This window comes from Oryx dammah, unplaced genomic scaffold (assembly GCF_014754425.2).
Source record: "Oryx dammah isolate SB20612 unplaced genomic scaffold, SCBI_Odam_1.1 HiC_scaffold_8, whole genome shotgun sequence".
NCBI classification, from domain to species: domain Eukaryota; kingdom Metazoa; phylum Chordata; class Mammalia; order Artiodactyla; family Bovidae; genus Oryx; species Oryx dammah.
Window position 1 is genome coordinate 7,785,410 of NW_024070192.1, and position 23,258 is coordinate 7,808,667.

General features: G+C 61.9%; 2 protein-coding genes across 7 annotated transcripts in view; one reads left to right on the top strand and one right to left on the bottom strand.

Moving 5' to 3' along the window:
• The first annotated feature begins 682 nt into the window (after positions 1-682).
• On the top strand, positions 683-6,690 carry SPHK1 (sphingosine kinase 1). Of its 4 annotated transcripts, none has more exons than XM_040244586.1 (6): positions 683-1,745; positions 3,330-3,509; positions 3,827-3,979; positions 4,075-4,169; positions 4,271-4,386; positions 4,664-6,690. In XM_040244586.1, exons 1-6 carry the CDS (start codon positions 1,682-1,684, stop codon positions 5,466-5,468), a joined length of 1,413 nt encoding a protein of 470 aa, XP_040100520.1. In that variant the 5' UTR covers positions 683-1,681; the 3' UTR covers positions 5,469-6,690. The 4 variants fall into 4 exon arrangements, with proteins under 4 accessions (XP_040100520.1, XP_040100522.1, XP_040100521.1 ...); XM_040244588.1 differs by lacking the exon at positions 683-1,745 and adding an exon at positions 2,402-2,663; XM_040244587.1 differs by lacking the exon at positions 683-1,745 and adding an exon at positions 2,402-2,631.
• The window catches only part of UBE2O (ubiquitin conjugating enzyme E2 O), a 49,839-nt gene continuing 33,179 nt past the window's right edge, over positions 6,599-23,258 (bottom strand). For 2 of the 3 annotated variants that reach the window (XM_040244520.1, XM_040244522.1), the window contains exons 2-18: positions 18,775-18,834; positions 18,558-18,668; positions 16,407-16,504; positions 15,827-15,890; positions 15,027-15,170; positions 14,635-14,744; positions 14,332-14,482; positions 13,657-14,129; positions 13,170-13,324; positions 12,824-12,936; positions 12,602-12,730; positions 11,986-12,075; positions 10,520-11,216; positions 10,186-10,322; positions 8,980-9,183; positions 8,817-8,874; positions 6,599-8,698 (exon numbers count right to left, since the gene is read on the bottom strand). In XM_040244520.1, coding sequence (XP_040100454.1) covers positions 8,040-8,698; positions 8,817-8,874; positions 8,980-9,183; positions 10,186-10,322; positions 10,520-11,216; positions 11,986-12,075; positions 12,602-12,730; positions 12,824-12,936; positions 13,170-13,324; positions 13,657-14,129; positions 14,332-14,482; positions 14,635-14,744; positions 15,027-15,170; positions 15,827-15,890; positions 16,407-16,504; positions 18,558-18,668; positions 18,775-18,834 — 3,453 coding nt within the window. In that variant the 3' untranslated portion in view covers positions 6,599-8,039. The remainder of the gene's footprint in view (positions 8,699-8,816; positions 8,875-8,979; positions 9,184-10,185; positions 10,323-10,519; positions 11,217-11,985; positions 12,076-12,601; positions 12,731-12,823; positions 12,937-13,169; positions 13,325-13,656; positions 14,130-14,331; positions 14,483-14,634; positions 14,745-15,026; positions 15,171-15,826; positions 15,891-16,406; positions 16,505-18,557; positions 18,669-18,774; positions 18,835-23,258) is intronic. The other variant, XM_040244521.1, reaches the window with a different exon arrangement.

Here is a 23,258-nt window from a genome sequence, read left to right on the forward strand (position 1 = left end):
CTGGGGTCAGCTGGGCCTCCCAGGCTGGGGGCTGGGATCTGGGTTTGCTTCTCAGCTCTGTAGGGAGCTGTTCAGTGGCTTAGCTAGGCAAGACCCTTCACCTCTTAGGGTTTCACTTCCCCCAGTTATCAAAAGGGGAAAAGCATCTTCCTCTTGCCCAATCCGGTCTCCTGGGCCATGGGTACTGACGAGGGTCTCTGGAGATGAAATAAAGCTCTTTAGAGAGGGGCTGGGGGCGGGGCGGGCCGGGAGGGAGGGAGGCTGGAGGGAGGAGGTGACGGACGAGAATGAAGCGGGCAGAGCAGGGACCTTGGGGGTGGGGACGGGGGCTGGGGAGAGGCGGCCGGGAGGACAGAGGAGCCTTTGTGCGGACTGGAACCGGGGCCAGAGGGCTCTGCCCTTCACCTCCCTCCCACTGGGCTCTCGGAGGCCGGATAACAGCCCAGCAGGCCGCCCCGCCTCCCTCGCCGCTGGGTTTCCAGTTAACCCCGCCCCCGCGCGGCCGCACGACCCCCGGGGCTCCTTCTAGGGAGGCGGAGGGACCCTGCGGCAGGTGGGCTTTCTCACTAGGCTCGTGCACGGCCACGTCCTCGCTTCCCCGGCCTGAGTCCCACCAGACTCCGAGGTTTAAGCAGCGGCTTCTCAGGACTGATGGAAGCGCTCGCGGGGAGAAGAGGGAGGCCGCCCCCCTCCAAGATCCGAGATCCCCGGGAGCATCACGCCGCGTCCCGGGTCTTCCAGGTGCCCAAAGCCCTGACTTTGACCGTAGTCCTGGCTGGAGAGCAGGCAGGCGAGGGAGGAGGGGAAGAGGAGAGCCGAGGGATCCAGCCCGGGCTCCCGCAAGGAGCCCCCTCCTCCCGCCGGCGCTGGCGTCCCCGCGTCGCGTGACCGCGGCACTGCGGCTGCAGCGCGGCGCTCGGCTCCTGGCGCCGGATTCCTGGCCTGGGGGTGGGGAGCCTGGAGGTTCAAGATCAGACCTCGGTGGACTCCGGTCGCGGCGCTGCTAGAGGGTGATGACGCCCCGCCCCGCTCCCCGCTCGGGTTCCTAGTTTCGCAGAGTTTCTCGACCCTTGAAAGCATCGCTGAGTCACCTTCCCGGAACGCGCTCTGGACACTTACGACACAGCCAGGAGTGCCCCCAGAGCTGCGCAGGGCGGAGGTGGCCACCAACCGGCCGCGTGCCAGGCCAACGGCCCCGGGACCCACGCGTCCCAACCTGAGCCTCTCCCCTACCAGAGGCCCCGCCCCGCCAGGTGTTGGGGAACAGGGCCGCCTGGGTCCTCTCGCAAAGGGGTACCTCGGAGCCATGCCGAGACCTGCCTCTTCTCGACTTTCAGGGGCGATGGGAAGCGAGACGTGTGAATGGGTGTCGTGTGGGGGCAGGTGTGGGCGCGTGAGCACCCTGCAACCGGGGCCTGCACCAGCTAAGCCTCCTACAGCGGTTTGGTCTTTTCTCATTTTGGTTAGAGAGTTAGAAACTTGGTAACTTGACCTTGGCAACTTCCTCCTCTGGGTCGCCACACGCTACCCCACAGGGAGCTTACTCGAGCGGGTCGTGGACACTTTCAGGTCGGACACTTACTTGCCGGTGATGTGTTTACCACACCCCGTTGACACCCGAGGCCCGGGCCAGTTTGCAGCTCCCCGCTGAGCCAGCGGGGGCGACGGAGGACACGCCCCCATGCTTGGCTCCCCAATCCAGATGGGGTCGCCTAGGCCTGTTTACACCGCCAAGCTCCTTTCAGGTGGGTGAGGGGCGCGGGGCCTGGAGCGCTCGCTGGTTCAGGCAAGCCTCGATGTTGTCCTCTGGGAAAAGCACCCAACTTTTGAGGTTCCCAAGGTCCCCTCCTCCGGACCGCGTCCCCCCCGCGCTGCTGGCCCTCACTCCCGAGATGGCTCCTCCGGCTGCCTCAGGCTCCGTGGCCGTGCGGTACAGGAGGCTAAAAATAACTCTGGGGGAGGATGGGAGCGGCTGCAGCGACGCCCCAGCACCAAGTGAGGGGTACCTGACGGGGCCTGGACCTCGAAATCAGGGTGGGATTGGGGGGCGCGGGCAGCGGGGCAGGTTCCGCCAGGAGACTCTATCCAGTGACGGGCAAGGGTCTAACCAGAGCCCTGAGCCACGCGCGCCTGGAGCCCCCCCCCGGGCGCCCCTCAGATTTTGCGCGCCGCGGCCTGTGATGCGCGTTCACCCTCGCGCGCCCGGGACGCTGCGCTCGCGGCGCGCCGGGCCTGGGGCTCCGCGCCTCGCCAGCAGCCTCCACGTCTCCCGCCCGGCCGCTTCGCTCGCCTTCCTTCTGGGTCCGAGAGTCCCCAGACCTAGCCAAAGGGCTGCGCGCTCGGCCGAACCGTGGGTGCGGACCGGGCGGGGGCGGAGCGGCGAGGCCAGGGCCCCGCAGGCTTGCGCCGTGCCGGGCGCGGGTTCCACCCCCGCGAACGCCTGGGCCGCGCGGGGCGTGGCCAGGCCGGGAGGCTAGGCACGGCGCCCTCCCCGAAGTTGAGCGAAAAGTTTGAGGCTGAAGGCAGCGAGGTCGCGCAGTCAGCGTTACTCGGCGCTCCGGTTGCTCTGCAGATGCGAGGCTGAGCGCGGGACCGGCTGTGTTCAGCCTTAGGCCACTGTGGGGAACGGAAGTAGCGCTTCCCCAGGAAACTGGACCGACTGGGTAGGGCTGGCCGCCTGCCCTGCTGTCTCGCCCTTCTTGGCTTCCTGGGGGGCCGGGGGAGCTGCCGTGCAGCACATGGCCTCCGCGCCCACTCGGCTCTGGTTGAGGGAGGTGGTGGCTGGTGGCCCGGCTCCGGCTCAGCCTTCGCGCGACTTCGGCGCCGCTTCCACGAGCGCTGCGCGCGGCGCCGCAGAGCCCGGCCCTTGGAAACGCGCGCGGCGATCCGGGCAGCTCCAGAGCTCGGGGTAGAGGACACGGCGACCCGACTGTTTCGGGCCGAGGGTCGCTCGCCCCGAACTTCGCTCGCGGCGATGGCCACTCACCTTCTGGGATTTTTTTACGAAACTGGACTCCCCTCCCCCTGGCGGCCCCCGGGGAGGGGCTTGAAGACCCGATCCCACGGAGAGAGCCGGGGCTCGTTGACTCATCGTCGGGCCGGAACCCGAGGTCCTAGAAAAGACAGGCTCTCAGGAAAAGACCCTTTCCCCCTGGGGGGGTGGGAGCTCAGTTCCAGGACCCGAGCGCCCTTGGTGGCACTGGACCTCTCGGAAAACTAGGCGATGCCGGTGCGCGCGACTCCCCGAGCGTGGTCCCAGAACCTAACGGGGCGCCCCCCACCTCAGGGGGCCGCTCCAGACTCCACCAGCGCGGTTTCCTCTCCCTCAGATCTGGCAACCGCAGGGAATGACGCGGGCGGGGAGGGCGAGCCCCACAGCCGTCACGGAGAGGCCCGCCTGGGCAGCACCGATAAGGAGCTGAAGTCAGGAGCCGCCGCGGCGGACAGCGTCCGGACAGTTCGGGGGACTCCTCTGCAGCGGGGGCCACGGGGCGAGGCCATGGATGCAGGTTTGTGGGGGCCTGGCGGGGAAGGCCTGTAGGGGGGTCCCTTCTCTCCCTGGTGAGGAAAGTTGGCCGGAATCAACTGAACAGAAGAGGGGCTGGGGGCCCTGGAGAGAGACCAGAAGCTGGTGGGAGTCTGAGTGCAGCCAAACTGGCTGGGTGTGGAGCGTAGCGCTCCCGCTGGAGCCCGCTGCTGGAGGCCGCTGCCTCTGGCCAGGCTCAGTTGGATCCATTACCCGTGGATTTCAGGCGCCGCGTTTCCACTCGGGTGCCCGCGTTGTGATCCTCAGCCCCTAGTGGTGGGTTCCGGTTTGTGTTTACAGCGGGCGGCTCCCGGAACCCGCTCCCAAGGCCCTGCCACGTGCTGGTGCTGTTAAACCCGCGCGGGGGCAAGGGCAAAGCCCTGCAGCTCTTCTGGAGCCACGTGCAGCCGCTGCTGGCCCAGGCCGACGTCTCCTTCACGCTGATGCTCACTGGTGAGTGTCTCCCCGGGAGCGGGCGCGGGGAGCATCCTCAGCCAGGGGACCCGCCCCTCCAACCTCCCACCTTGATAGCCGCGCCCTCTGCACAGAGCGGCGAAACCACGCCCGGGAGCTGGTGCGCGCCGAGGACCTGAGACGCTGGGACGCGCTGGTGGTCATGTCCGGAGATGGGCTGATCCATGAGGTCAGGCCTTACCAGGAGAGGCTGGGCCTGGGTCTGGGTCGTGGGGGCGCCGGGGCGGGTGAGGGGAGCTTCCCAGGCTGAGGCCGCCTGTGCTCCAACAGGTGGTGAACGGGCTCATGGAGCGGCCTGACTGGGAGACCGCCATCCAGAAGCCCCTGTGTAGCCTCCCGGCCGGCTCTGGCAATGCGGTAGCCGCTTCTTTGAACTATTACGCTGGGTGAGAGCCAGGGTCCAAGCGGGCTTATTTTCCCTCAGGGCCTGCCAGGCTTTCTTTTATGAATGCCGACGAGCTACCACTCGTCTCTGGAGCCCTGAGCCTCTGTTCCAGGGTCCTCTCTCTTTCTCTCTCTCTGTCTCCTTGACTCCAGTTGGCTGTCACCCCCTGCCAACTCCCCCAGGGGCTCAGGATCACTTTGGCCTGCCCTAGCTCCCCAGGAGGAGGAAGGGGAGGTCGTGTGAGGGCTCCTGCCCTCATCTGACTCCCTCCCCTGCAGGTACGAGCAGGTGACTAAGGAAGACCTCCTGACCAACTGCACGCAGTTGCTGTGCCGCCGGCTGCTGGCGCCCATGGACCTGCTATCCCTGCAGACCGCCTGCGGGCAGCGCCTCTTCTCCGTGCTCAGCCTGGCGTGGGGTTTCATCGCCGACGTGGATCTGGAGAGCGAGAAGTTTCGGCGCCTGGGCGAGATCCGCTTCACTCTGGGCACCTGCCTGCGCCTGGTGGCCCTGCGCACCTACCGGGGCACCCTGGCCTACCTGCCCGCAGAAACGCTGGCCTCCAGGAGGGGCCCCTCCCCGGCTCGGGCCCCGCAGGCCCCCGCGGACACCCACGTGGTGCCCCTGGAGCAGCCCGTGCCTCCCCACTGGACGGTGGTGCCGGAGCAGGACTTTGTGCTGGTGTTGGCGCTCCTGCACTCCCACCTGGCCAGTGAGCTTTTCACCGCCCCCATGGGCCGCTGTTCAGCCGGCGCCATGCATCTGTTCTACGTGCGCGCCGGCGTGTCCCGGGCCACGCTGCTGCGCCTCTTCCTGGCCATGGAGAAAGGCAAGCACATGGAGTGCCACTGCCCCCACCTGGTGTACGTGCCCGTGGTTGCCTTCCGCCTGGAGCCCAAGGACGGGAAGGGTGTGTTTGCTGTGGATGGGGAACTGCTGATCAGCGAGGCTGTCCAGGGCCAGGTTCTCCCCAACTACTTCTGGATGGTCAGTGGCTACAGGGAGTCCCCACCCTCTCTGAAACCGCAGCCCTCACCCCGCAGGAAGTCTCAGCAGAGGCCGCCCCCAGCAGAGCGCCCATGACTCCGTGGGCCTTGCCAGTGCCTTTGTCTGCTTGGTTTACTCTGCGCTCAGGTCCCCACCCCTCTCTCCCTCCTCCCCAGGACTGGAGGGCCTGTCCACAGCGCACACGTGGTGAGTTGGGAGGAGGAGGAGGAGACGCCTGGAGGAGGGTGGGAAAGACAGGCTCTGCCCACCAAAGGCCAGATGGAGTGTTGGGGTAGGAGCAGGGAAGCCACCCTTGAATCAGATCTGAATAAAGTGACATTCCCAGCCTGCTAGTCTTATCCTAGGGGGTGCGGAGAGTGGGGTCTTGCTTCTGCCAGGGCTCTAGAATTTAACGTGATGACCAGCCCTTTGGTCCCTCCTGGATGGGGCAGTGTGTGGTATCAGCCCCTGGGAAGTCATTTTGGTAGTGGGCACAGGACCAGAGCTGGTCCAGGCTGCTTTTGCAGGGGTTGGGGCCCTGCCCCAGTGACAATTATACCTTGTCTGGTCTGAAGCCAACTGCCTCTTGGCACAGGTAGGAAGACTGAGGTTTAGAGCAAGTCTTACCTAGGGCCATACAGCCAAGCGCATCTCAGCCAAAAGGGAGACTGTCCCGGAGTTAGGGGCACTGGGGAAAACTGGCAAGGAGCAAGAGAGGTCAAAACAGCAGAGAGCTGTCCCCCTTTTTACAAGGAGTCTGTCCAGGGCGGGCTCTGGGGCTCCCCTGCCCTTATCTGTCTTTGTAGGGGAGCAGTAGGCTGGGGTTTAAAAGGAAGCAGCGGTGAGGAGGGGCAGATTCCAGCCATCTAGAGTGGCTTTGAGCCCAGGCCAGCCCCCTCCAGCATCTGGAAGGAGCTGAACTGGTGGACCTGGTCAGAGGCCCCCAGGGACCAGAGATGCTGCTGCTGCCCTGATGAAAGGTGGCTCCAGGACCCAGGCCCTGCTCAGAGGCAAGAGCACCCACCCACTGAACTTCTAGACCCTCACCTCCCGGTCCCTGCGAGTCCTTGATGGGAGATGAAGAGGCCTGGGAGCGGGCTGGGTGGGGAAGGGGCTGCTGCCTTGAGACGCCCCCCACCCCCTGCCCCCCAGCCACAGGGACCTTTCCTTCCCCTGGGGAGGGTGTGTGAGGTGCCCCGAGGGAAAGAAAGGCGACAGAGCCCAGGTGAATGGCAGAGGCAGGTTTAATGGTACCACCTTGTCCGTTTTGTACATTGTAATGAGCCAAACCGAAAAAAATGCAAGTAAAAAAAAAAAAGTTTAATCACACAGCACTTTATACAGATATCTTAAGCAATAGGCATTCACATCTCCACGTGAACAACGCACCGGGAAGCACAGCCCTGCCAGTCACTCTGGGTGATCCTCAAATAAGACCCTGACACTCTGGGCTCCGATTGCCGCAGCCCCGGTCCGGCCCCCAGCCTTCCCCGCGCTGCCACCGGCCGCGTGCTCGCGGCGGCCCAGGTGTGGAGCCAGCGTAAGGCGGACAAGACACGTCATGCTTTGGCTTCTTATTTTGTCTTTTTTTTCCTAGTAAGAGTTAATATTTTTTTATTCTTTCAACCTTAAATATTACATTACATACACCAAAAATTACATAGCTGCAATGTGCTCAACAGCATCCCCTTCACCTGGAGCTTCACATTATCAAACGCTTAGAAAACTTGTAAACCTCTGGGCCCAGCTCTGCGAGGGAGAACCCTACTGGCCGCCGCTCTGCCACGTCGAGCCTGCGGTTTGTAAGCGCAGGGCTAACAGGCTGTGTTCTTGTTGGGGGCGGGGAGAGGGCTGGCCCACTCTGAGTTCCGTGAGCTTCGTGCCACCCCTGCCGGCGTAAGCACTGGACACAGGAGGGGAGAGGGCCCGATTCCACGGGAGAGGCCCTCGTCTGTGCTGCTGCTCCCGCCTCCGGGGACCTCAAAGCCAGAGCTGCGGTCCCCCTCGCCCTGAGGGGCAGGAAGGGCAAGGCACCTATAGCCGTGTCTTCCCAGCAGCAGCTCCCTGTCCTCACCCCGTGGCAGCATGCGAGGGCCACCACCTCCTGGGCGTCTCACTGCACCTGGCCTGGTGCCCACCTCTCGCAGAGAGCAAGTTCAACAGGCTGGGGCCCAGCCGGGGGTCAGCGGCAGAGGCATCACTCTGGGGAGGGTGGTGGAGCTGGGGGGCGAGGGAAGACCGGGACACCAGGAAGCGTCATTGGGACTCGAGAGTCGACCGGGGCGACCGCCGTGGCAACCCACACTTCATGCAAGGCACGTCCACGCGGCCCGCATTCTCCTGTGTCAGACCCCAGGGAGAGCCCACCCCTGCCCTGAGGGCGAGAAGGCGTGGGAGGAAGTGCAGGGGCACCCTGCCTGGGACTACAGGGGAAAATCAGCCGCACGGTTCCGATTTCCTCTGCCACAGGGCACCCGCCTGTTGGAAGATTGCTTCGGAATACAAATGGCAGCATCTCAAGAAACTTCCTGCACGTCAGCAGCAAACTCACCTTGGGAAGGAGGGGGCAAAGGGCAGGGGGCGGGGGGCCTGCACTGGGGACAGAAGAGGAGAGGGAAGGGGGGGTGGCCTCTCCCGCGGCCACGTGCCTTCCTCCGGGGCTGCTGGCTACTTGTCCCCCACGCTCTCGGGCATGCCCGCCTCCGTCAGGGCGGCCCGGAACTGCATCAGGACTCCCCGGATGCTCTTGACGAAGCCCTTGGAGAGCGGGAAGAGGGGGAAGCCGAGGTCAGGGTAGCCGCTCTTCTCGGGCAGGAAGCTCCGGTAGCTCTTTCTCCTCTTCTTTGGCTTGACGCTGGGTGGCACCGAGGCGTCGGGCGGGGCCTCTGAGGCCTGCTCCGTGCGGTCTCTGGGGGCTGAGGCCGGGCCCTCCGAGTCTGAGCCTTGGGAGGCCTCCCCAGGGGCCAGTCCCCCGTCCTCAGGTTCCTCTCGGCCGAAGTCTGAGAGCTCGGCCACGGCCGGTGGCTCCGGTGAGCTGCTGTCCTTGGGGAGCCCATTGGGCAGCGCCTGGGCCCTCTCCAACAGGGCATGGGTTTCCAGCCAGGACTCGATGCGGTTCACCAGCCGCCAGCCGCCAGTGCTGAAGTGCTGCCGGATCTCCTGCTCGAAGACCTCGGGCGGCCGCCGGACCAGCTGGGTCATGGACTGCACCACGCGGATGAGGGCCATCTCGTTGTAGCAGCGGCTGTTTTCATAGCCCTCTTGTAGGCCTCGGTCGCTGTCAAAGCCCGCCTCATTGTAGTACGGTTCGTTCACCAGGATTAGACCTGCGGGAGGGAAGGGGAAGTCCCTCAGGGCCGGCCCGACCTCCACCCCCAGACGGGAGGTCAAGGGGCGCCATGGCCAGAGTGACGGTGCCCTCCAGCCGCGCCCCGCCCACCGTACCTTGGATGGAGATGAGCACCTGGAGAAGGCTGGATTTGCTCGTCCACCTCTCTGTCCCCTGCAGCACACACACGCACACAAAGTGCAAACTGATCAGCTGTGTCCCAGACACCTGCTGGGACGGGCCCGCCCCCACCCTCACCGCCAGCCAGCGCCGACCCACCTTTCCAATCCAGGTGCCCAGGAGGCTGACGCACACCTTCCCGTTGTCGTACAGGTTGGGGTTCAGGCGGCCACTGCACTGGGAGAGGTAGCAGAAGTGGGGGGGCACGGCCGGGTAGATGTTGGGGAGCTGGATGTCGAACAGGTACAGGCCGTCCTCGTAGGGGGTGCGAGTGGGGCCCTTGATCAAGGCCGAGAAGAGGTCCTAGAGGGGGGTACAGGGAGAGAGCAGGGAGGCTGACGTGGGCAGCGGGCACCCGCACGTGGAGCCCGCTTCCAGTCTCTTCCAGGGCACCGTGCGGCTGCGGCGGGAGCGGAAGCGGCCTCGGGATCCAGACACCCGCAGACAGCAATAGAGAAGCTGAATGCAGACACCTCTGTACAGACCCACTTGGCACCTCTTTAACTCCTGGCATGAAAGGAATTTTCCAAATTGGTTTTTATCTTACCAGATTTTTTTTTTTTAATAAACTACTACTTGTAAGTTGCATTCCTCAAAACACCACTGTGACCTCCCCGCCCAGCTCCCCGCCACCACGCCATGAAGGCAGCAACAATGACAACCAATAAGAGAAAAAATCATTCCAGGATGGCAAGGCTGCACTGGCTTCGAGGGAACTAGAGGGGTGAGAGGATCTGGACTCGAGGAAAATGCTCTGTCAGTCATTAACGAGACTCTACACACACATCAGAGACCAAGGCTGAGGGCTGGGGCAGGGGCACCATCGCCAGGGCAACGTGTTGGGTAAGCCGCCAGCTGAGTGACTGCCGGGGCTGAGTGGGCCGGCGGGCGTGCTGGCAGGCTCGTTCCCACAGCATCCCTCTTTGTGGTCTCTTTCCCATGGCCCCTTTCTCCAGGGCTGGGCCAGAGATGAGCCTCCTGAAGTCACTGCCCCTGGGGGCAGGGCAAGGACCGGTCAAAGGATAATACAGCTTTTCCGGTAACATTCTAATTTTTCAAAAAAAGAAAAAAGTCAAGTAATGTATTATATAATTTTAAACTAAGCTTTAAAAGGACGGCCGTCTGGTCTAGACACAGCTGTGGGAGTCTTGTCGCAGCCTCTCCCGCCCTGTGAGGAGGGGCTGCAGGCGGGCGGCCCCACGGGTGGCCCCCAGGCCTGCAGGCCCAGGGCCGGAGGCTGCAGCCTCCTGATCACCCACCTGGACGCCTGTGCCTGCCCACGCCTGCCCACGCCCGCCTACTTGCCATTCTATCCTCGAACGTCTTGACCATGATGCCATCGGGCAGTGAGGTGGCCAGCAGCGCCATCTCCTTCCGCACTGTGCTGAAGAACTTTTTGGCTTCTGGAGGCTGGAACTCAATTTTCTTAAAAGAGTGATTCGCTAGAGAGGGGAAAGAGGGTGGTCAGTCCCTTAGGCGAGGCCTGGGAACACCAGCTGGAGGGGCAGCAGCAGCCGAACGTGCTCCCCAGACGGGTGGACAGAGCCCCCCCGCCCCGCCGCCCTCTCCTGGCACGAGGACTGGGGGCCCCTCCAGGGACACGGCGCCCCGGCCCTGGAATGAGGCCAGGCGAACTCACAGGGTGCGAACTCCAGCACCGAGAAGACCTCGCCCTTGGCGCTGGTGAAGGTGACTCCAGGCTTGCCGCCGCACTGCTGGCAGAGCACCGGCGTCTCGCTGGGCCACTCAGCCTTCACCGGCGACTGCCCCTCGGGCCTGTCCTCCTTGCGCTCCGTCTCCGGCACCGCCTCCATCTTCTCCTCCTCGGCGATGGCCACGTTGTCCAGGGTCTTCTTGAGGTTCTCCTGCAGCTTCTTGATGTCATCCAAGAACTTCTTCTCCCGCGTGGGTTTCTCAGGCTCCGCCGTGGGGGAGGTGGGCGAGCCCGTCAGCAGCTGCTCCACCGTCATGTTCTTGAGGCTCTCCAGGATCTTGATGGCCTCCTTCAGCTCCCGGAAGCTCTTGGGGGGCCCGTCCTTGCCCGCCTTCTCCATCAGCCCAGCCATGGGGGCGGCCATGGCCACGGCCCCCTGGATGGCGGCCGTGGCGGCCTCCTCACTGATCACCACGCCCTTGTCCTCCTCGGGGGCTGCCGGCTGCTCAGCAGCGGGCATGGGGGGCTCCTCTATCTTGGGGTGCTCATCCTCTACCAGCCCGTTGTCCGTCTCCCAGCTGTCACTGTCGTCTTCCCACTCGTCCGAGGACGCTCCGCTGGTGCTGCCTTCCACCGAGTCGTAGTCCGACTCCTCAATCTCAGACTCGATGTTGTACAGGTGCTGAGGGGAGACGGCAGTGGGCTGGGCAGAGCTGCCAGGGACCCCGAGCCTCAGAGCCGACACCGACCGGGGGCCCTGAGGCCTCAGCAGCCCTGCCACCCTTCCTCCCTTGCCTGCTCTGGCCTCGTGGTTGGGCCTCTGCGCTAGGTGGTCCCTAGGCCTCTGGGAGGCACCCCAGCCCAGCCCATGGGTCCAGGGCCCAGAAAATGCCAGTTCCAGCCGCCTCGTCACTGAGTGCACTTGGTCCGCTGGACTGTGGCAGACTCTGTGACTCTGTTCCCGTTCCTGGAATGGCCTCCTGGACGAAGGGGGAGCCACCCCCTCGTCCATCCTGTACTGGTGCCGGGAGAGGGAAGCTGGGGTGTGAGCATCAGATCAAACGAGGGGGTACAGAAACGGAGCTGCGAAAGCCCCGTCCATTCCCTCCCCCCGATCTGTGACAGTTTCCTAGAAGTGTTGGGGGAAGGCCCTGTAAGATACAGGGCGCAACCTGCGCATTCTCAGCGCAGTGAGATAGGGATCCAAGTAGATCTGTGAGAACCTAGACATGCCTGGAAACCAGGAGCCTGCCGGGTGGGGCGGGACGGTTGGGCCCGCTGCGGGCAGCCTCTCCGCTCTCCCGACTCTCATCCAGGGCTCTGGGTGTAACACTGCCCTTGCTTTTCCCAAGACCCTGCTCCCCAAAAGAAGATTCCTTTGCCAGGAAGGCCTTGAGCTCTCAGCCTGGCTGTCACAGTCAAGCTGAGCCATGGGCTCGCGGGGGTCTCACCTGGGGCAGGATGATGGTCTTTGAGTTGTCAGCCCACACCACCTCCACTTTGCTGCTGACATCCACGCGGGCTACCTGACCCACCGATGGCTGCAGGGCAAACAGGACGGGGTCAGGAGCAGCTCTCCAAGGGTGAGGGCAGAGGCAGGGCCATGAGAATAGAAGCTATGTGGGTGCCACCCAGAGACCACCGTGAGTACTGAGAGCACGGCCCTCCGGTTGAAACACCGCCAATGCTCGCTATCCACTGAGCCTGGTCTCTCCGGATGCTTCCCGGATGAGGCTCCAGCCTTGGGACTCTGGTACCCCTTTTTCCCCTGCCCAGAATCTGCCTGCCCTCATTGCATGTCCCCACTTGTTCCCTGGGGCCGAGCTCAGGGTCACCGCCCCAGGCCTCTCCTGTGCTCCTACGGCACCTGCCACCACGCTCACAGCACTAAGGACAGGGCTGGGCACCCCTAAGAAACCACCCGTGGAGCCCAGGGAGCAGCTGTGCAGACCGGCAGGCGGGCCCTACAGGGGGCGGGGCGGCGCAGGGCGCCTCCTTCGCGAGGGGGACGCTCAGGCCCCCTGGCGGCAACGACAGGTACTGCAGCGGCTGCGCAGGACGCCCTACCTCGTCCTCCTTGTGCGGGGCTCCGTCCTCTGTGTTCCCGATTCGGATGACGATGTCGGTCGTGCGGAACCGGAAGTCAGGGTGATCGGCGATGTCGTAGACGCTCACGTCTTCCTCCTCTCCGATCAGCTAGGGCGGGATGGGCAGTCGTGAGCCCGGGGGCTCTACGCCCAGCTCACCAGAGCCCACCCTCAAGGAGACACGGGGGCGGCCCCTGCTCACCTCCACGTCATCCCCGCTTGGCCGCAGCTTGAACCACTTCACCATGCACGTGCGGCCCACGTGGTCCCCAGACTGCACCACGCCGTAGACAGCAGGGTCCGGACAGCTCTGGACTGTGGACCCAGCGCGGGCGAGGGGGGAGGTAAGGCACCCCGGTGGGGGCACCAGCCGCCGCCCCAACCGGCTGCACGTCAAGCACAGGGGCCCGGGACCCACTGCTTCCCTAGCTCGGTCAGAGGAAGCCAGAAATGCTGCGCCGTCCTCAAAAGCCGGAGCCGCCTCCCAGGGGAGGCCTGATGCCAGACCTCGTGACCCTGCCTCCTGAGCCCCGCCCGCCTGGCAGTACCTCGCTTGTCCACCACGAAGTCTCCGGGGCAGAACTCGTTGTTGTCCAGGTGGTGCACAGGGAAGAGGTCGTTGGAGCGGATGTTGCACTCCACGGAGCCGTCCTGCCACATCACGTCCGCCGAGGTCATCGTGGTCACCACCTCCACAGCCACCCTGCAGGCGGGCCCGTGAGCAAAGGCCAGGGACACTCCCTCCCGCTCTGTGGGCTTGGCAACTTGGAACTCAGCTTCAGGCAGGAGGGAGGAAACAGCGCTGCTCCCCTGCAGTCTCCATGCCCAGCATCTCCTTCCGGAGAATCCCTCAACCCTGGTCTCGCCCTCTCCCATTCTCAGATCCTTCCACCCCACCTGGCCGACCCCAGGCACCCCTGAGCCCGCATGGGGCTTCAGACCACGTGTGCACCCGTGAGCCCGCCTGAGTGCGGGTGCCAGGCAACGGTCTCAGGCTGGACACCCAGCCGGGAAAGAGGGTGCCCCCGAGTCTACCTGTCCCCCGGCTTGAAGTCACGCGTGATTTTATTCTTCTTCCTCTTGTGTTTCCTCTTCAAATTCTTGATTGACAAGGGGATGCTCTTCTTGCGACTCGCGCCGCTGCCGCTCTGGGAGGAGGTGGTGGAGCTGGCTGAGGAGGTCACCGAGCTGGTGTCGTCCGTGTCGTCGGCGGCCTCGTCGTCAGCGTCCTGCTCGGCCGAGTGCAGCCTGTCGTCCCCGCCCTCCTTCAGCAGGAAGGGGGGCAGCTGTTCACCCGCCTCGTGGGCCTCCTCTGGGCCCTCGTCCTGCATCTCCACTGGGCTGGAGGACCCATCGGGCGTCTCCTCGGGGCTGGCAGAGCCCGTTTCGCTCTTGGCTTTGGCCACCCCCTTCTTGCCTGCGTCTTCCATGGAATGGTCCCTGGAGCCCTGGACGTCTGGGGAGCAAGATGTGATCCTCACAAGCTGTTTCTTCAGGAGGCGCTTCACCTGCCGGCAGAGGGGAGGGCGGGCGCCATGGAGAGCTGACTCCAGGCAGCTCGCTAGAGGGGTGACGGCTGTATACACCTAACTGGCCTGCAAGGGTCATCAGGGCTGCCCCCCAAGGCCTAAAGCACAGACCTTCCTGCTGTGGAAATGGCTCAAGGCCAGTTCCTCAAACGCCCGCCAAGCCCCAACCCCGAGGACATACCTTCTTGGCCACAGAGCCCTCCCCCTGGGCGCAGTGTTTTTCTGGACATTCACAGGCAATCTTGGCCGGCTCTACCTTGGCTGGGAAGACATACAGGCAGCGCTCCCCAAGCTGCCGCTGAGCATGGTCAAAGCATCCGAGACGCTTCACCCTGGCAGGCGAGGGGGAGAAGGGCGAGGCGGGTGCTGGGCGAGGAGGTCCTTGGCAGCCCCCACCCCCCGGGATCTGTGCCTGTGGCCCAGAGACGTGCTTGGGGACCACCTCTGGGGGTGCTGGAGCAGGGGGCGTGCTGGGGCCGCTCACCTGCCTAGGTTTTCCTGGGTGATGACAGAGGGTGGGGGGCTGACGCTGTCCGTGCCCCCTGGACAGAAGCTCTTGGTAATCCAGGTGACCTTCAGCTCTACAACCTGCACCTGGGAAGGGGGGTGGGACAGGGCCCCAGTCAGCAGACCTGACTGCCTCTCGCTTCCCGCAGCTGTCCTCCTGAGCGGGAAGCAGGTCTCCATCGTAGTTCAGACCCTCCCAGAGGTCACGGAGGCCTCCTCCCCTCCAGATGGGCCCAGCGGACCTGCCACTGGCCACCTCCCTCCTTCACTCAGCCCGGGCTCCCCCTGTCCTCAGAGCAGCCCCCTTCCAGGCGAGGGAGGCTGGGCGGGGGTGCCAGGGCCTCACTCCCCGCCACGCCTTCTCCTTACCTCTTCGACCACCACGCGGAACTTGCTCTTGGTGCTGAGCACCGGCTTGACGCCCGACAGCCACTGGACGCTGGAGAAGATCTTGGCAGGGCCGATGAGCACCTGGCCCGGGTAGAAGCCGTAGGAATCGTCGAAGAAGAGCCCCTGCAGGATTGGGGGTCAGGGGGGCCCGTGAGCGCTGCCACCTCAGGGGCGGGGGGAGCAGTGTTCACACCTGCATCCCCTATTGGGCACCTGCCGTCCACTCCAGGCCTCCATGCTCCACACCCCCAAGACTGCAGAGCAGCACTTCTCAGACCTCAGATGCACACAAACCACCAGGGGTTTTACTCACTAAAAGGCACGGCTGACCCATTCTGCTTATAACAAGCTCTCAGGCCACAACAATGCTGCTGGTCTGGGAGGACAAAGCTCTAAGGCCGGGGGTCCCCAAACCTGCTTGATCACACACACTCTCCTAGTATTATTTACAAACTATCATTTACCACTGCTCTAAAATGTCATATCACAGTAAAATACTGCGTACACTCCAAGAAAAAGGGAGATTTTAAAAGGATGAGATAAAAAGTTAACAAAATGCAAAGATAATTCTACTGCTTTCTGCAAACACCCAAGCTTTCACCTTCTGCTACACAGCCCCTCCTTCCAGGAAAGCACTGGCTGAGACCACTGGTCGCCCTGGGCCAGGCCCCCGCACTCTGCCGAGAAGCCCGAGCTCCCTCCTGCAGAGCCCAGGGCTGAGGAAGAGGAGACGCGCCCCCACCCCTACCCAATAGGCTCCTGGGGTGGAGCCAACGTACAGAGTCACTGACGTGCGGGCAGACATCGTAGAGCTTGGCGCCATCCTCCGTGTTCATGGAGCACCTGCAAGAGGGGGCGGGGGCTTGGTGGGCGCCCGACCCAGTGCCTGAGTCTCAGGGAAGGCGAGGCAACCAGGACCCCGGAAGGGGTTGGTCAGTGTCTACAGGACTTGTCCGGAGGCGTCAGTGCCTCTGCGGGCCTTAAAATGGGTACTTCACCCTCCGCCCACACCTCCGTCCCTGCACTGGAACAAGGAACTCTCTAAAACAAATAGGACTCAGCCAGCATATCTCAGCGCTCATTCCCTTAAAGCGCCTAAAGGAGAGCATCAGCCCCTCTTGGGGGTCCTATGTGACGATGAGGGTCTCCCCAAGCCAGGGTAGAGCGAAGACCAGGAACTGAGCCAGAGAATCCAGCCAGGCTAACAAGGAGACCAGCCTGGGGTCAGGCCCTGAGACGCGAGGCCCGCAGCCCCTGGCATGGCCCTCGGGGGACCTAGGACGCACTCTGGCCCCTTCCCCAGCAGCCCCACCCTGCGAGGGCTCCTGCGAGGGCTCCTGCGTGGTGGGGAGACCGCACCTGGCGCCGTTGGACAGTTTCAGGATGATCTGGTTCTTCAGGTCGTAGACCTTGCCCAGCCAGCAGTCGTAGGCGATGTAGTCTCCATACATGAAGGGCTGCGGACCAGGGAGACAGGCGGTGAGAGACGACAGAGGACTCTCGTGTCCGGAACCCCCGTTCCTCTTGGCCCCACAGACAGGGCAGGAAGGCTCCATGTGGGTCGGACCTAGTAACTGTGCAGCAAGCTTCCCCCAAGAGTCCCCAGCTGCTCGCCCCAAAGAGGCAGAGGCTGGATGGCCTTCCGAGGACACAGGACACGTGAGTGGGAGTGGGCTGGGGTGGGTGGTTACTCAGTAAAATGATTTAAATAAACAGATAACTATACGGAGGATATCAAGAGCCAAGTCTCTCCCTGCTGGGGACAGCAGTCACTAACACAGGCAGGGGAAGAGAGAAGAGCTGGACTGGGGTCAGAGGGATCAAGACGAACTCACACATCTCAATATGTACACAGGATGGGCACAGGCATATTTAGACGTGTGTGCGTATCCACCTACATACACATACGTGGACTCCCTAGTGCTGCCTTGAATGGCGCCCAGGAGCAATTAGCACACCCAGCTTGCGCCCAGGAGCAATTAGCACACCCAGCTTGCACCCAGACCGTGGCTTTTGAAAGAAACTAGGGCTTGCTGAAGAAACAGCTGATTCTAGGCTGGATCAGAAATAATACAATATGGAAAGTAAGAAAGTGTTATTTTTAAAAATGGTGGAGACATGTCAAAAGAGCACAGATGCCAGCTTGAAGGGGTTCCTACCGGCCAAATCTGGGTGGGATCACTGAAGCAACGAAACAAGTAATGGATTACAACCAATGACTAAAACAGGAGTCTCTGCATCTGATGTAAAAAATGAAGAAATAAATGGGACCGAAAGTACAGCTCTTCCATGTGGTAGAATGCCAAACTCATAACAAAGCAGGCAGTGATGGTGTCATGAAATCACCATTTAGCAGCCATCAGACTGCTGGCTGGGTCAGGTGGGAATTGTTAATGGAGGCTAAGGCTGGTGGATGGGGGTTGAGAAGCACCAGTTTGCTGACACAATCCCGGAATATCTCCCCACAAAACCAATATGATCACTGGCAAAGGGGTGAATTCTGACTTTGTTGGGAGGCAGCTGAGCAGAGCTCAACACGACTGGGGAGCAAAGAGAACGTCCCCACACTGTGGCCGAGGCACGTTCCGGGGCCAGGGAAGAGCTGAGTAGTACTTCTGGGGCAGTTCTGCCAAAAGCGTGGGGCCCGAGGCTGTCACAGGCACTGCTGGATGGCCCCATGGTCAGGGTCAGCAGGGACAGGGAGACAAAGCAGGACGGGGAACCGCTCCAGCCTGGGGGAGATCAAAGAGCTGACGACTGAGTGTATGCTCCTGATGGAGTCCGGGTCAGAGGGGGAAAACAGAGATTCTTGGGACAACTGAGTAGGGTCTGCAGATGGACAGTAACAGGTCAAGGTCCTAATGTGGGGGTTTGAATGGTTGTTAAATAGGAGAGTGTTTCTGTTTTGGGAAAATACACACTCGGGGCAGACGGCATCATATCTGTAGCTTGCTTTCAGATGTTTCAGAAAACCGGGGACTTCCCTGGCCATGCAGTTGTTAACACGTGGCCAATGCAAGAGGGCACGGGATCGATCCCTGGTCAGGGAACTAAGATCCCACATGCTGCATGGTGGAGCCAAAAAAAAAAAAAAAGGTTAAAAACAAAGTTTCAGAAAAGAGAGAGGCAGGGAGAGAGGGGTGGGCAAGAGGGAGAACAGGCAGGAGCAGGTGCTGATGCGCACCAGGTGTGATGCTGCGGGAGACACGGCACCTACGACCTTCAGCAAGTTTGGAATCGTAAACACATAAATAAACTTACGACCTTCAGCAAGTTTGGAATCGTACACACGTAAATAAACTACTGGAAAAAAATTTGTTTCAAAAACGACGACAAAAAGTCTTAGAAGAGAAAGGAAACCAGCCTTGTCTGCTGGAGACATAAAGTGCCACCTGACCTCAAGTCCGGATGGCTGACTCGCAAGAAGCACCACCAGGCTGCAAGGAGAGGCTGAGTGCTGGGCTTGGCCGCTAGAGCCCCATGGGGGGAGGCCGGGGGAGGGGGGCTCACCCAGATGTGCTGCAGGTCCTTGCTGTTGACGGGGTAGACGATGCAGTTGGTGCCGATGAGCTTGACGGCGCAGTCGATGTTCACGTCGATCACGGTGCCGCACTGGCTGTCCTGCAGGCAGGAAGGCATCCAGGCCCAGAGAAGGCGCCCTAGGGGCCCACCCAGACCCGCCTCGACCTACCCCAGGCCACGCCCACCGGGTGGGATGGGGACTCACAGTGGAGCGCATGTGCCGGACCACATCACGGGGCACCACAGAGCGATCCTCGAGCTTCAGCTGGAACAGAGAGCACAGAGTGAGAGCTCGGCCTCCAGTCACATGGGGCACGGTCTCCTCCCAGCTCCTCAGTGCAGCGACGCTTAGTTACGTGCAGTCAAGCACAAAACCCCCAAGTTCCCCCAGGCTTTCCCAAATCTCACGTGCCCCTCCCCGGCACCCAGATCAGGGGATAGGACCGCACTCCGATCAGGGACAGACCAGGGGCAGCCTCCCCGGTCCAAGGCGAAAGTCGGGCTCACCGGAGGGAACTGATCACACTGGAGAGGGGCTAAGCGACAGACCACGGACAGCCTCACTTAAAGGAGAGCAAAGCATTCTGCTACGAGCAGAGTCCTGCCTCCGCCTCTGCCTGCCCCGCGCCCCTGCCGCTGAGTGCTGGGGAGGGTGGGCTGGAGAAGGAGCATGACGTAGGGCCAGAGGGCACCCCGAGGCGGCTATCAGCCACACCCCCTTCTAATCTGGGCTATCCTGCACAGCCAGCCGGAGCCTGCTCCTTATCGATAGCCCAGCGGAGCACTGCAGGCTGTTGAGTAACTCAGGACGCCAGCTTCTGGAGCCTGGCCGGCTGCACAGCAAGCACTGACCCCGCCCCTCCACGACTCTCTCCCAACCCGCCCCTGGGCACAGGATCCCCACAACAGCCCAAAGCTTCTCCACTGAGCCAGCCCACTTTCTGCACTGGGCCCCCAAGCCCAGGGCAGCTCCTCTGGGGTTCTTCACTGCATCCTGGGAATAAAGGGGCTCTGGGACTGCCCACCTTCCTAGCTCAGAACCTCCAAGACCCCAAACGAGGAGAGGGGAAGAGCTGTTCCCATAGACACCCAGCTGAAGACCCTCAGGGTTACTCTCACCACCGCAGAACCTGGGGCCTGGAAAGGCGACCTCCATGAGGTGGCCTGAGGTACTGAAAAGGGAGACACACTCAAGGTCACCAAAACCCTGGCATCCGTGCAATGTAACTTATGAAACAAGAAAAGCAGAAGCAACGGGCCTGCCACCAACAGGTGACGGAGATGCCCCCGCAGGGAGGGAGCCCCAGGTTAGGCACAGCGGACCTTCACCTTAGAGACGGCACTGCAGCCCCCGGGGGCTCGGCTCATGGTAAGCGCTCAGCCAACGCCCACTATGATGCCTCCACCCACCTCCGCTGCCCCCAGGTGAAGGCTGATGACCCCAAGTTCAGGCTCCGAGACCCCAGGAGGGGTCTCCCGGGAGACACCAGGAGGCTTCGAGGGGCCATGTGGAACTCTGCCAAGAAGGTACTGGAATGACAGTGCCGTTTTGCTAACTCAACCAGCCTCCCGTCCTCTAACCCTCTGGGTCCAAATGCCCGGGTAGGACACAGTATTTTCAGTGTGCTGTCCCACTCTATCTCAAACCTCGGCTCCCGTTTTAGACTTCAAAAAGCCACAACTACAGGTCTTTCCAAGTTGCCATGGAAACCAGGAGTTGCAGCAAGGGGAAGCCCTCTCGGAGAGGGGCTGTGCTGAGAGGGGTGGGAGGTGATCCTGCGTCTGCCCGTGAAGCACAGCAGCCCCACCTCACGTCGGGGTCGGTCCCTGAGAGCATCCTGAGGAAAGGATGGGAGCGGCCTGGGGCGGACCCTGAGTCACTGCAGTCCTGGCAGGGACGTGGCCCAGCCATGCTGCCCCTGTGGGCGGAGGGGATGCTGAGGCTGCTGCTCGGAGGCCCAAGCAAGAATGCCACAGCTCATGAAAGCTGGCATCACGGCCAGGCCAGGGGCAGGCTTTCTCCTTCCTCCCCTTGCAGAAGTGCTGCCAGGATGTGGGGCAGGCAGGTCACACAGTTCCCGGAGGGTGAGGGGGAGGGCTGGGGAGCCAACGTGTCCCCGGGTGGGGCTCTCCCGACCTGCACTTGACCTCCTGCCAGAGCCTGATTCCCTCCCACCATGAAGCTGGGCCTCCAGACTCTTCTAATCCTGCAGGACAATGACACAGTGCGTGCCAAGTGGGAGTGGCAGGGATGGCAGGGAGGAGAGCGGGGCGCCGGAGCCACGATTCCGTCCATGTGCCCTCCCCTGGGAATCCCAGAAGAGCACAAGACGCCCGGGAGGGCAGGATGACTCGCCAGGCTCTCCTCTCTGCTCCACAGTGTTGCCTCCTGGGCGCCCGCGTGCCCCCACACCAGGCACAGCTCTCTGCACGTCTGCCGGGTGCCACCCACCGACTAGGCCTTCCCCTCGTCCTCCTCACCTCTCCCTGCTCCAGGCATGTGCTCCTGGCATCTCACAGGCTCTGAAAGGAACCCCTGCTCTGGAGGCCTCTCCACAGCAACAGCACACCTGATGTGTGCCACGCTCCTCGCGGTCTTCCAGCAATTCACATGTTTTAACCTGAGAGATCCTCCACAACCCCGCGGAATCAGTACCCCATCCTGGCCTTACAGAGGAGGAGACTGGGACAAAGAGCAGAGGAAGTCACGCGGGCAGGGGCACACGGTTCGAGTGGTGCGGCCTGGACTTGAACTCGGGCAGTCCAGCTCGAGTCCATTCTCTTAACCACAGAAAAAGCTCCTCCCTTCCCAGAGCTGTAGAGACAAGAATGGAGCAGACCGCGTTTCTGGCAGCTCCATGCACTCTACAAGACAGCAATCCTTGTCCTGGTTTTAAAAACAGTAACTGCTCTGTTCATCTCTAGAACACATGGCAGGCAGCTGTCGTGGCCTCAGCCGGTGGACGTCATGAGGGCCCCTGAGCACCCACCAAGGCCAAGGCCACAGGTGGGGGAAGCCTCCTGGTCTCTCTCAGCAGAGTGCACTCCAGAGATCCAGTACCCAGACCACAGGTGCCTGACACTGTGCCGACACCAGGGGGCGCTGTGCCTGCTCCAGGAAACGGCCGGGATCACAGGGAGACTAAGCCAGACACAGTCTCATTCTTTGTTGGGTGCACTCTGATGTAGTTTTTATCATGATCAGCTCTAGAATTCTGAACGAGCTCTGAGATGGTCAACTATGGTTTCACATTTCTGGAGGACAGTTGTAGCTGTCAGAAGTTTCTGAACAGAAAAAAAAAAGACACCACACCACAGCAAAATGACACAGTGTCTGAGTGAAGAGGGGCTACAGGTGGTTTCTAAACCGAACACGCATTACTTTGGAAAGACTGAGGGGCAGAAGGAGAAGACGGCGACAGAGGATGAGACGGCTGGACGGCACCACTGATTCAATGGACATGAACTTGGGCAAACTCCGGGAGATGGTGGGGGACAGGGAGGCCTGGCATGCTGCAGTCCATGGGGTTGCAAAGGGTTGGCCACAACTTGGCGACTGAACAACAGCAACAGCAGCTGGTTTACAATCCTGTGTTAGTTTCAAGTGTACAGCATGGAGATTTGTTTTTGTGAGATTTTTTCCTTGGTACATTTATTTTAGGTTATTATAAGATCCTGGGTATAATAATTAATTCCCTGTGCTTAGACACTTTTGGGACATGTCTGAGGAATGTGCCTGGTGGAATCCAAGAACACACGTCCTTTGCCTCCACTGCCTCCTCTGGAAATGAGTAGCAAACAACATGCCTGCCACCCTTGATGGGGGTGGAAATTCCTGCACCTTTGGGGGTTGGGGAGCCAGGCTTCAGGAGAACAGGCACTGGTGAGACAGGTCCTGCTCTGACTCAGCTTCCGTTCAGTGAAGCACAGGAACAGACAGTTACGTGTGACACACACACAGACACACAGACAGACACACACAGACACCCACACCCCCCCTCCCAGGTGGTGCCATGTGCCATACAGAAAATCAAGGCCCTACCAGCCTGTGAATGAGGGAGTGACTGAAACTGGGAGGTGAGCACGAGTGAGTTATTTAAGTGGGTGATCAGGAAAGGCCATTCCAAGGTGATGTGTGACCAGAGGTCTGAGTGTATTAAGGGAGGGAGCTTGCCACGCAGACAAGAGAGCAGCACGAGTGAGTTATTTAAGTGGGTGATCAGGAAAGGCCATTCCAAGGTGATGTGTGACCAGAGGTCTGAGTGTATTAAGGGAGGGAGCTTGCCAAGCAGACAAGAGAGCTGCCCCAAAGACCCAGCGGCGTGTGCCTGAATGGCCAGCAGAGGCTGTGACAGCAACAGTGAGCAGGAGGCGAGGCCGGGTGTCTCGGGCCTCAGAGAAAGCACTGGGGAAGGACCTGAGAGTCCACCCTGAGCGAGGCGGAAGCCCCTGCAGGTCTCTGCAGCGGGGCATGCTGGGAGAATCACCTGGCAATTGGGCAGAGAAGAAGCTGTAGAGCAGGCAATGGGACCAGGCAGCCCAGGGTTCTCAACTGCGCAACTGCGCCCCCAGAGGACACGTGTAATGTCTGGGGACACCTGGCTGTTGAGGCTGGGGGAAGGGGCTCCTGGTGGGTGGAGGCCAGGGATGCTGTTAAACATCCAACAAACCACAGGATAGCCCACGGCG

Coding starts and splice junctions, on each gene's coding strand:
- SPHK1 (XM_040244585.1), top strand. CDS start 3,224: ATGCCGGTGCGCGCGACTCCCCGAGCGTGGTCCCAGAACCTAACGGGG. Junction 3,510..3,826: donor GGGCGAGGCCATGGATGCAG/GTTTGTGGGGGC, acceptor TTGTGTTTACAG/CGGGCGGCTCCCGGAACCCG. Junction 4,387..4,663: donor TCTTTGAACTATTACGCTGG/GTGAGAGCCAGG, acceptor CCTCCCCTGCAG/GTACGAGCAGGTGACTAAGG.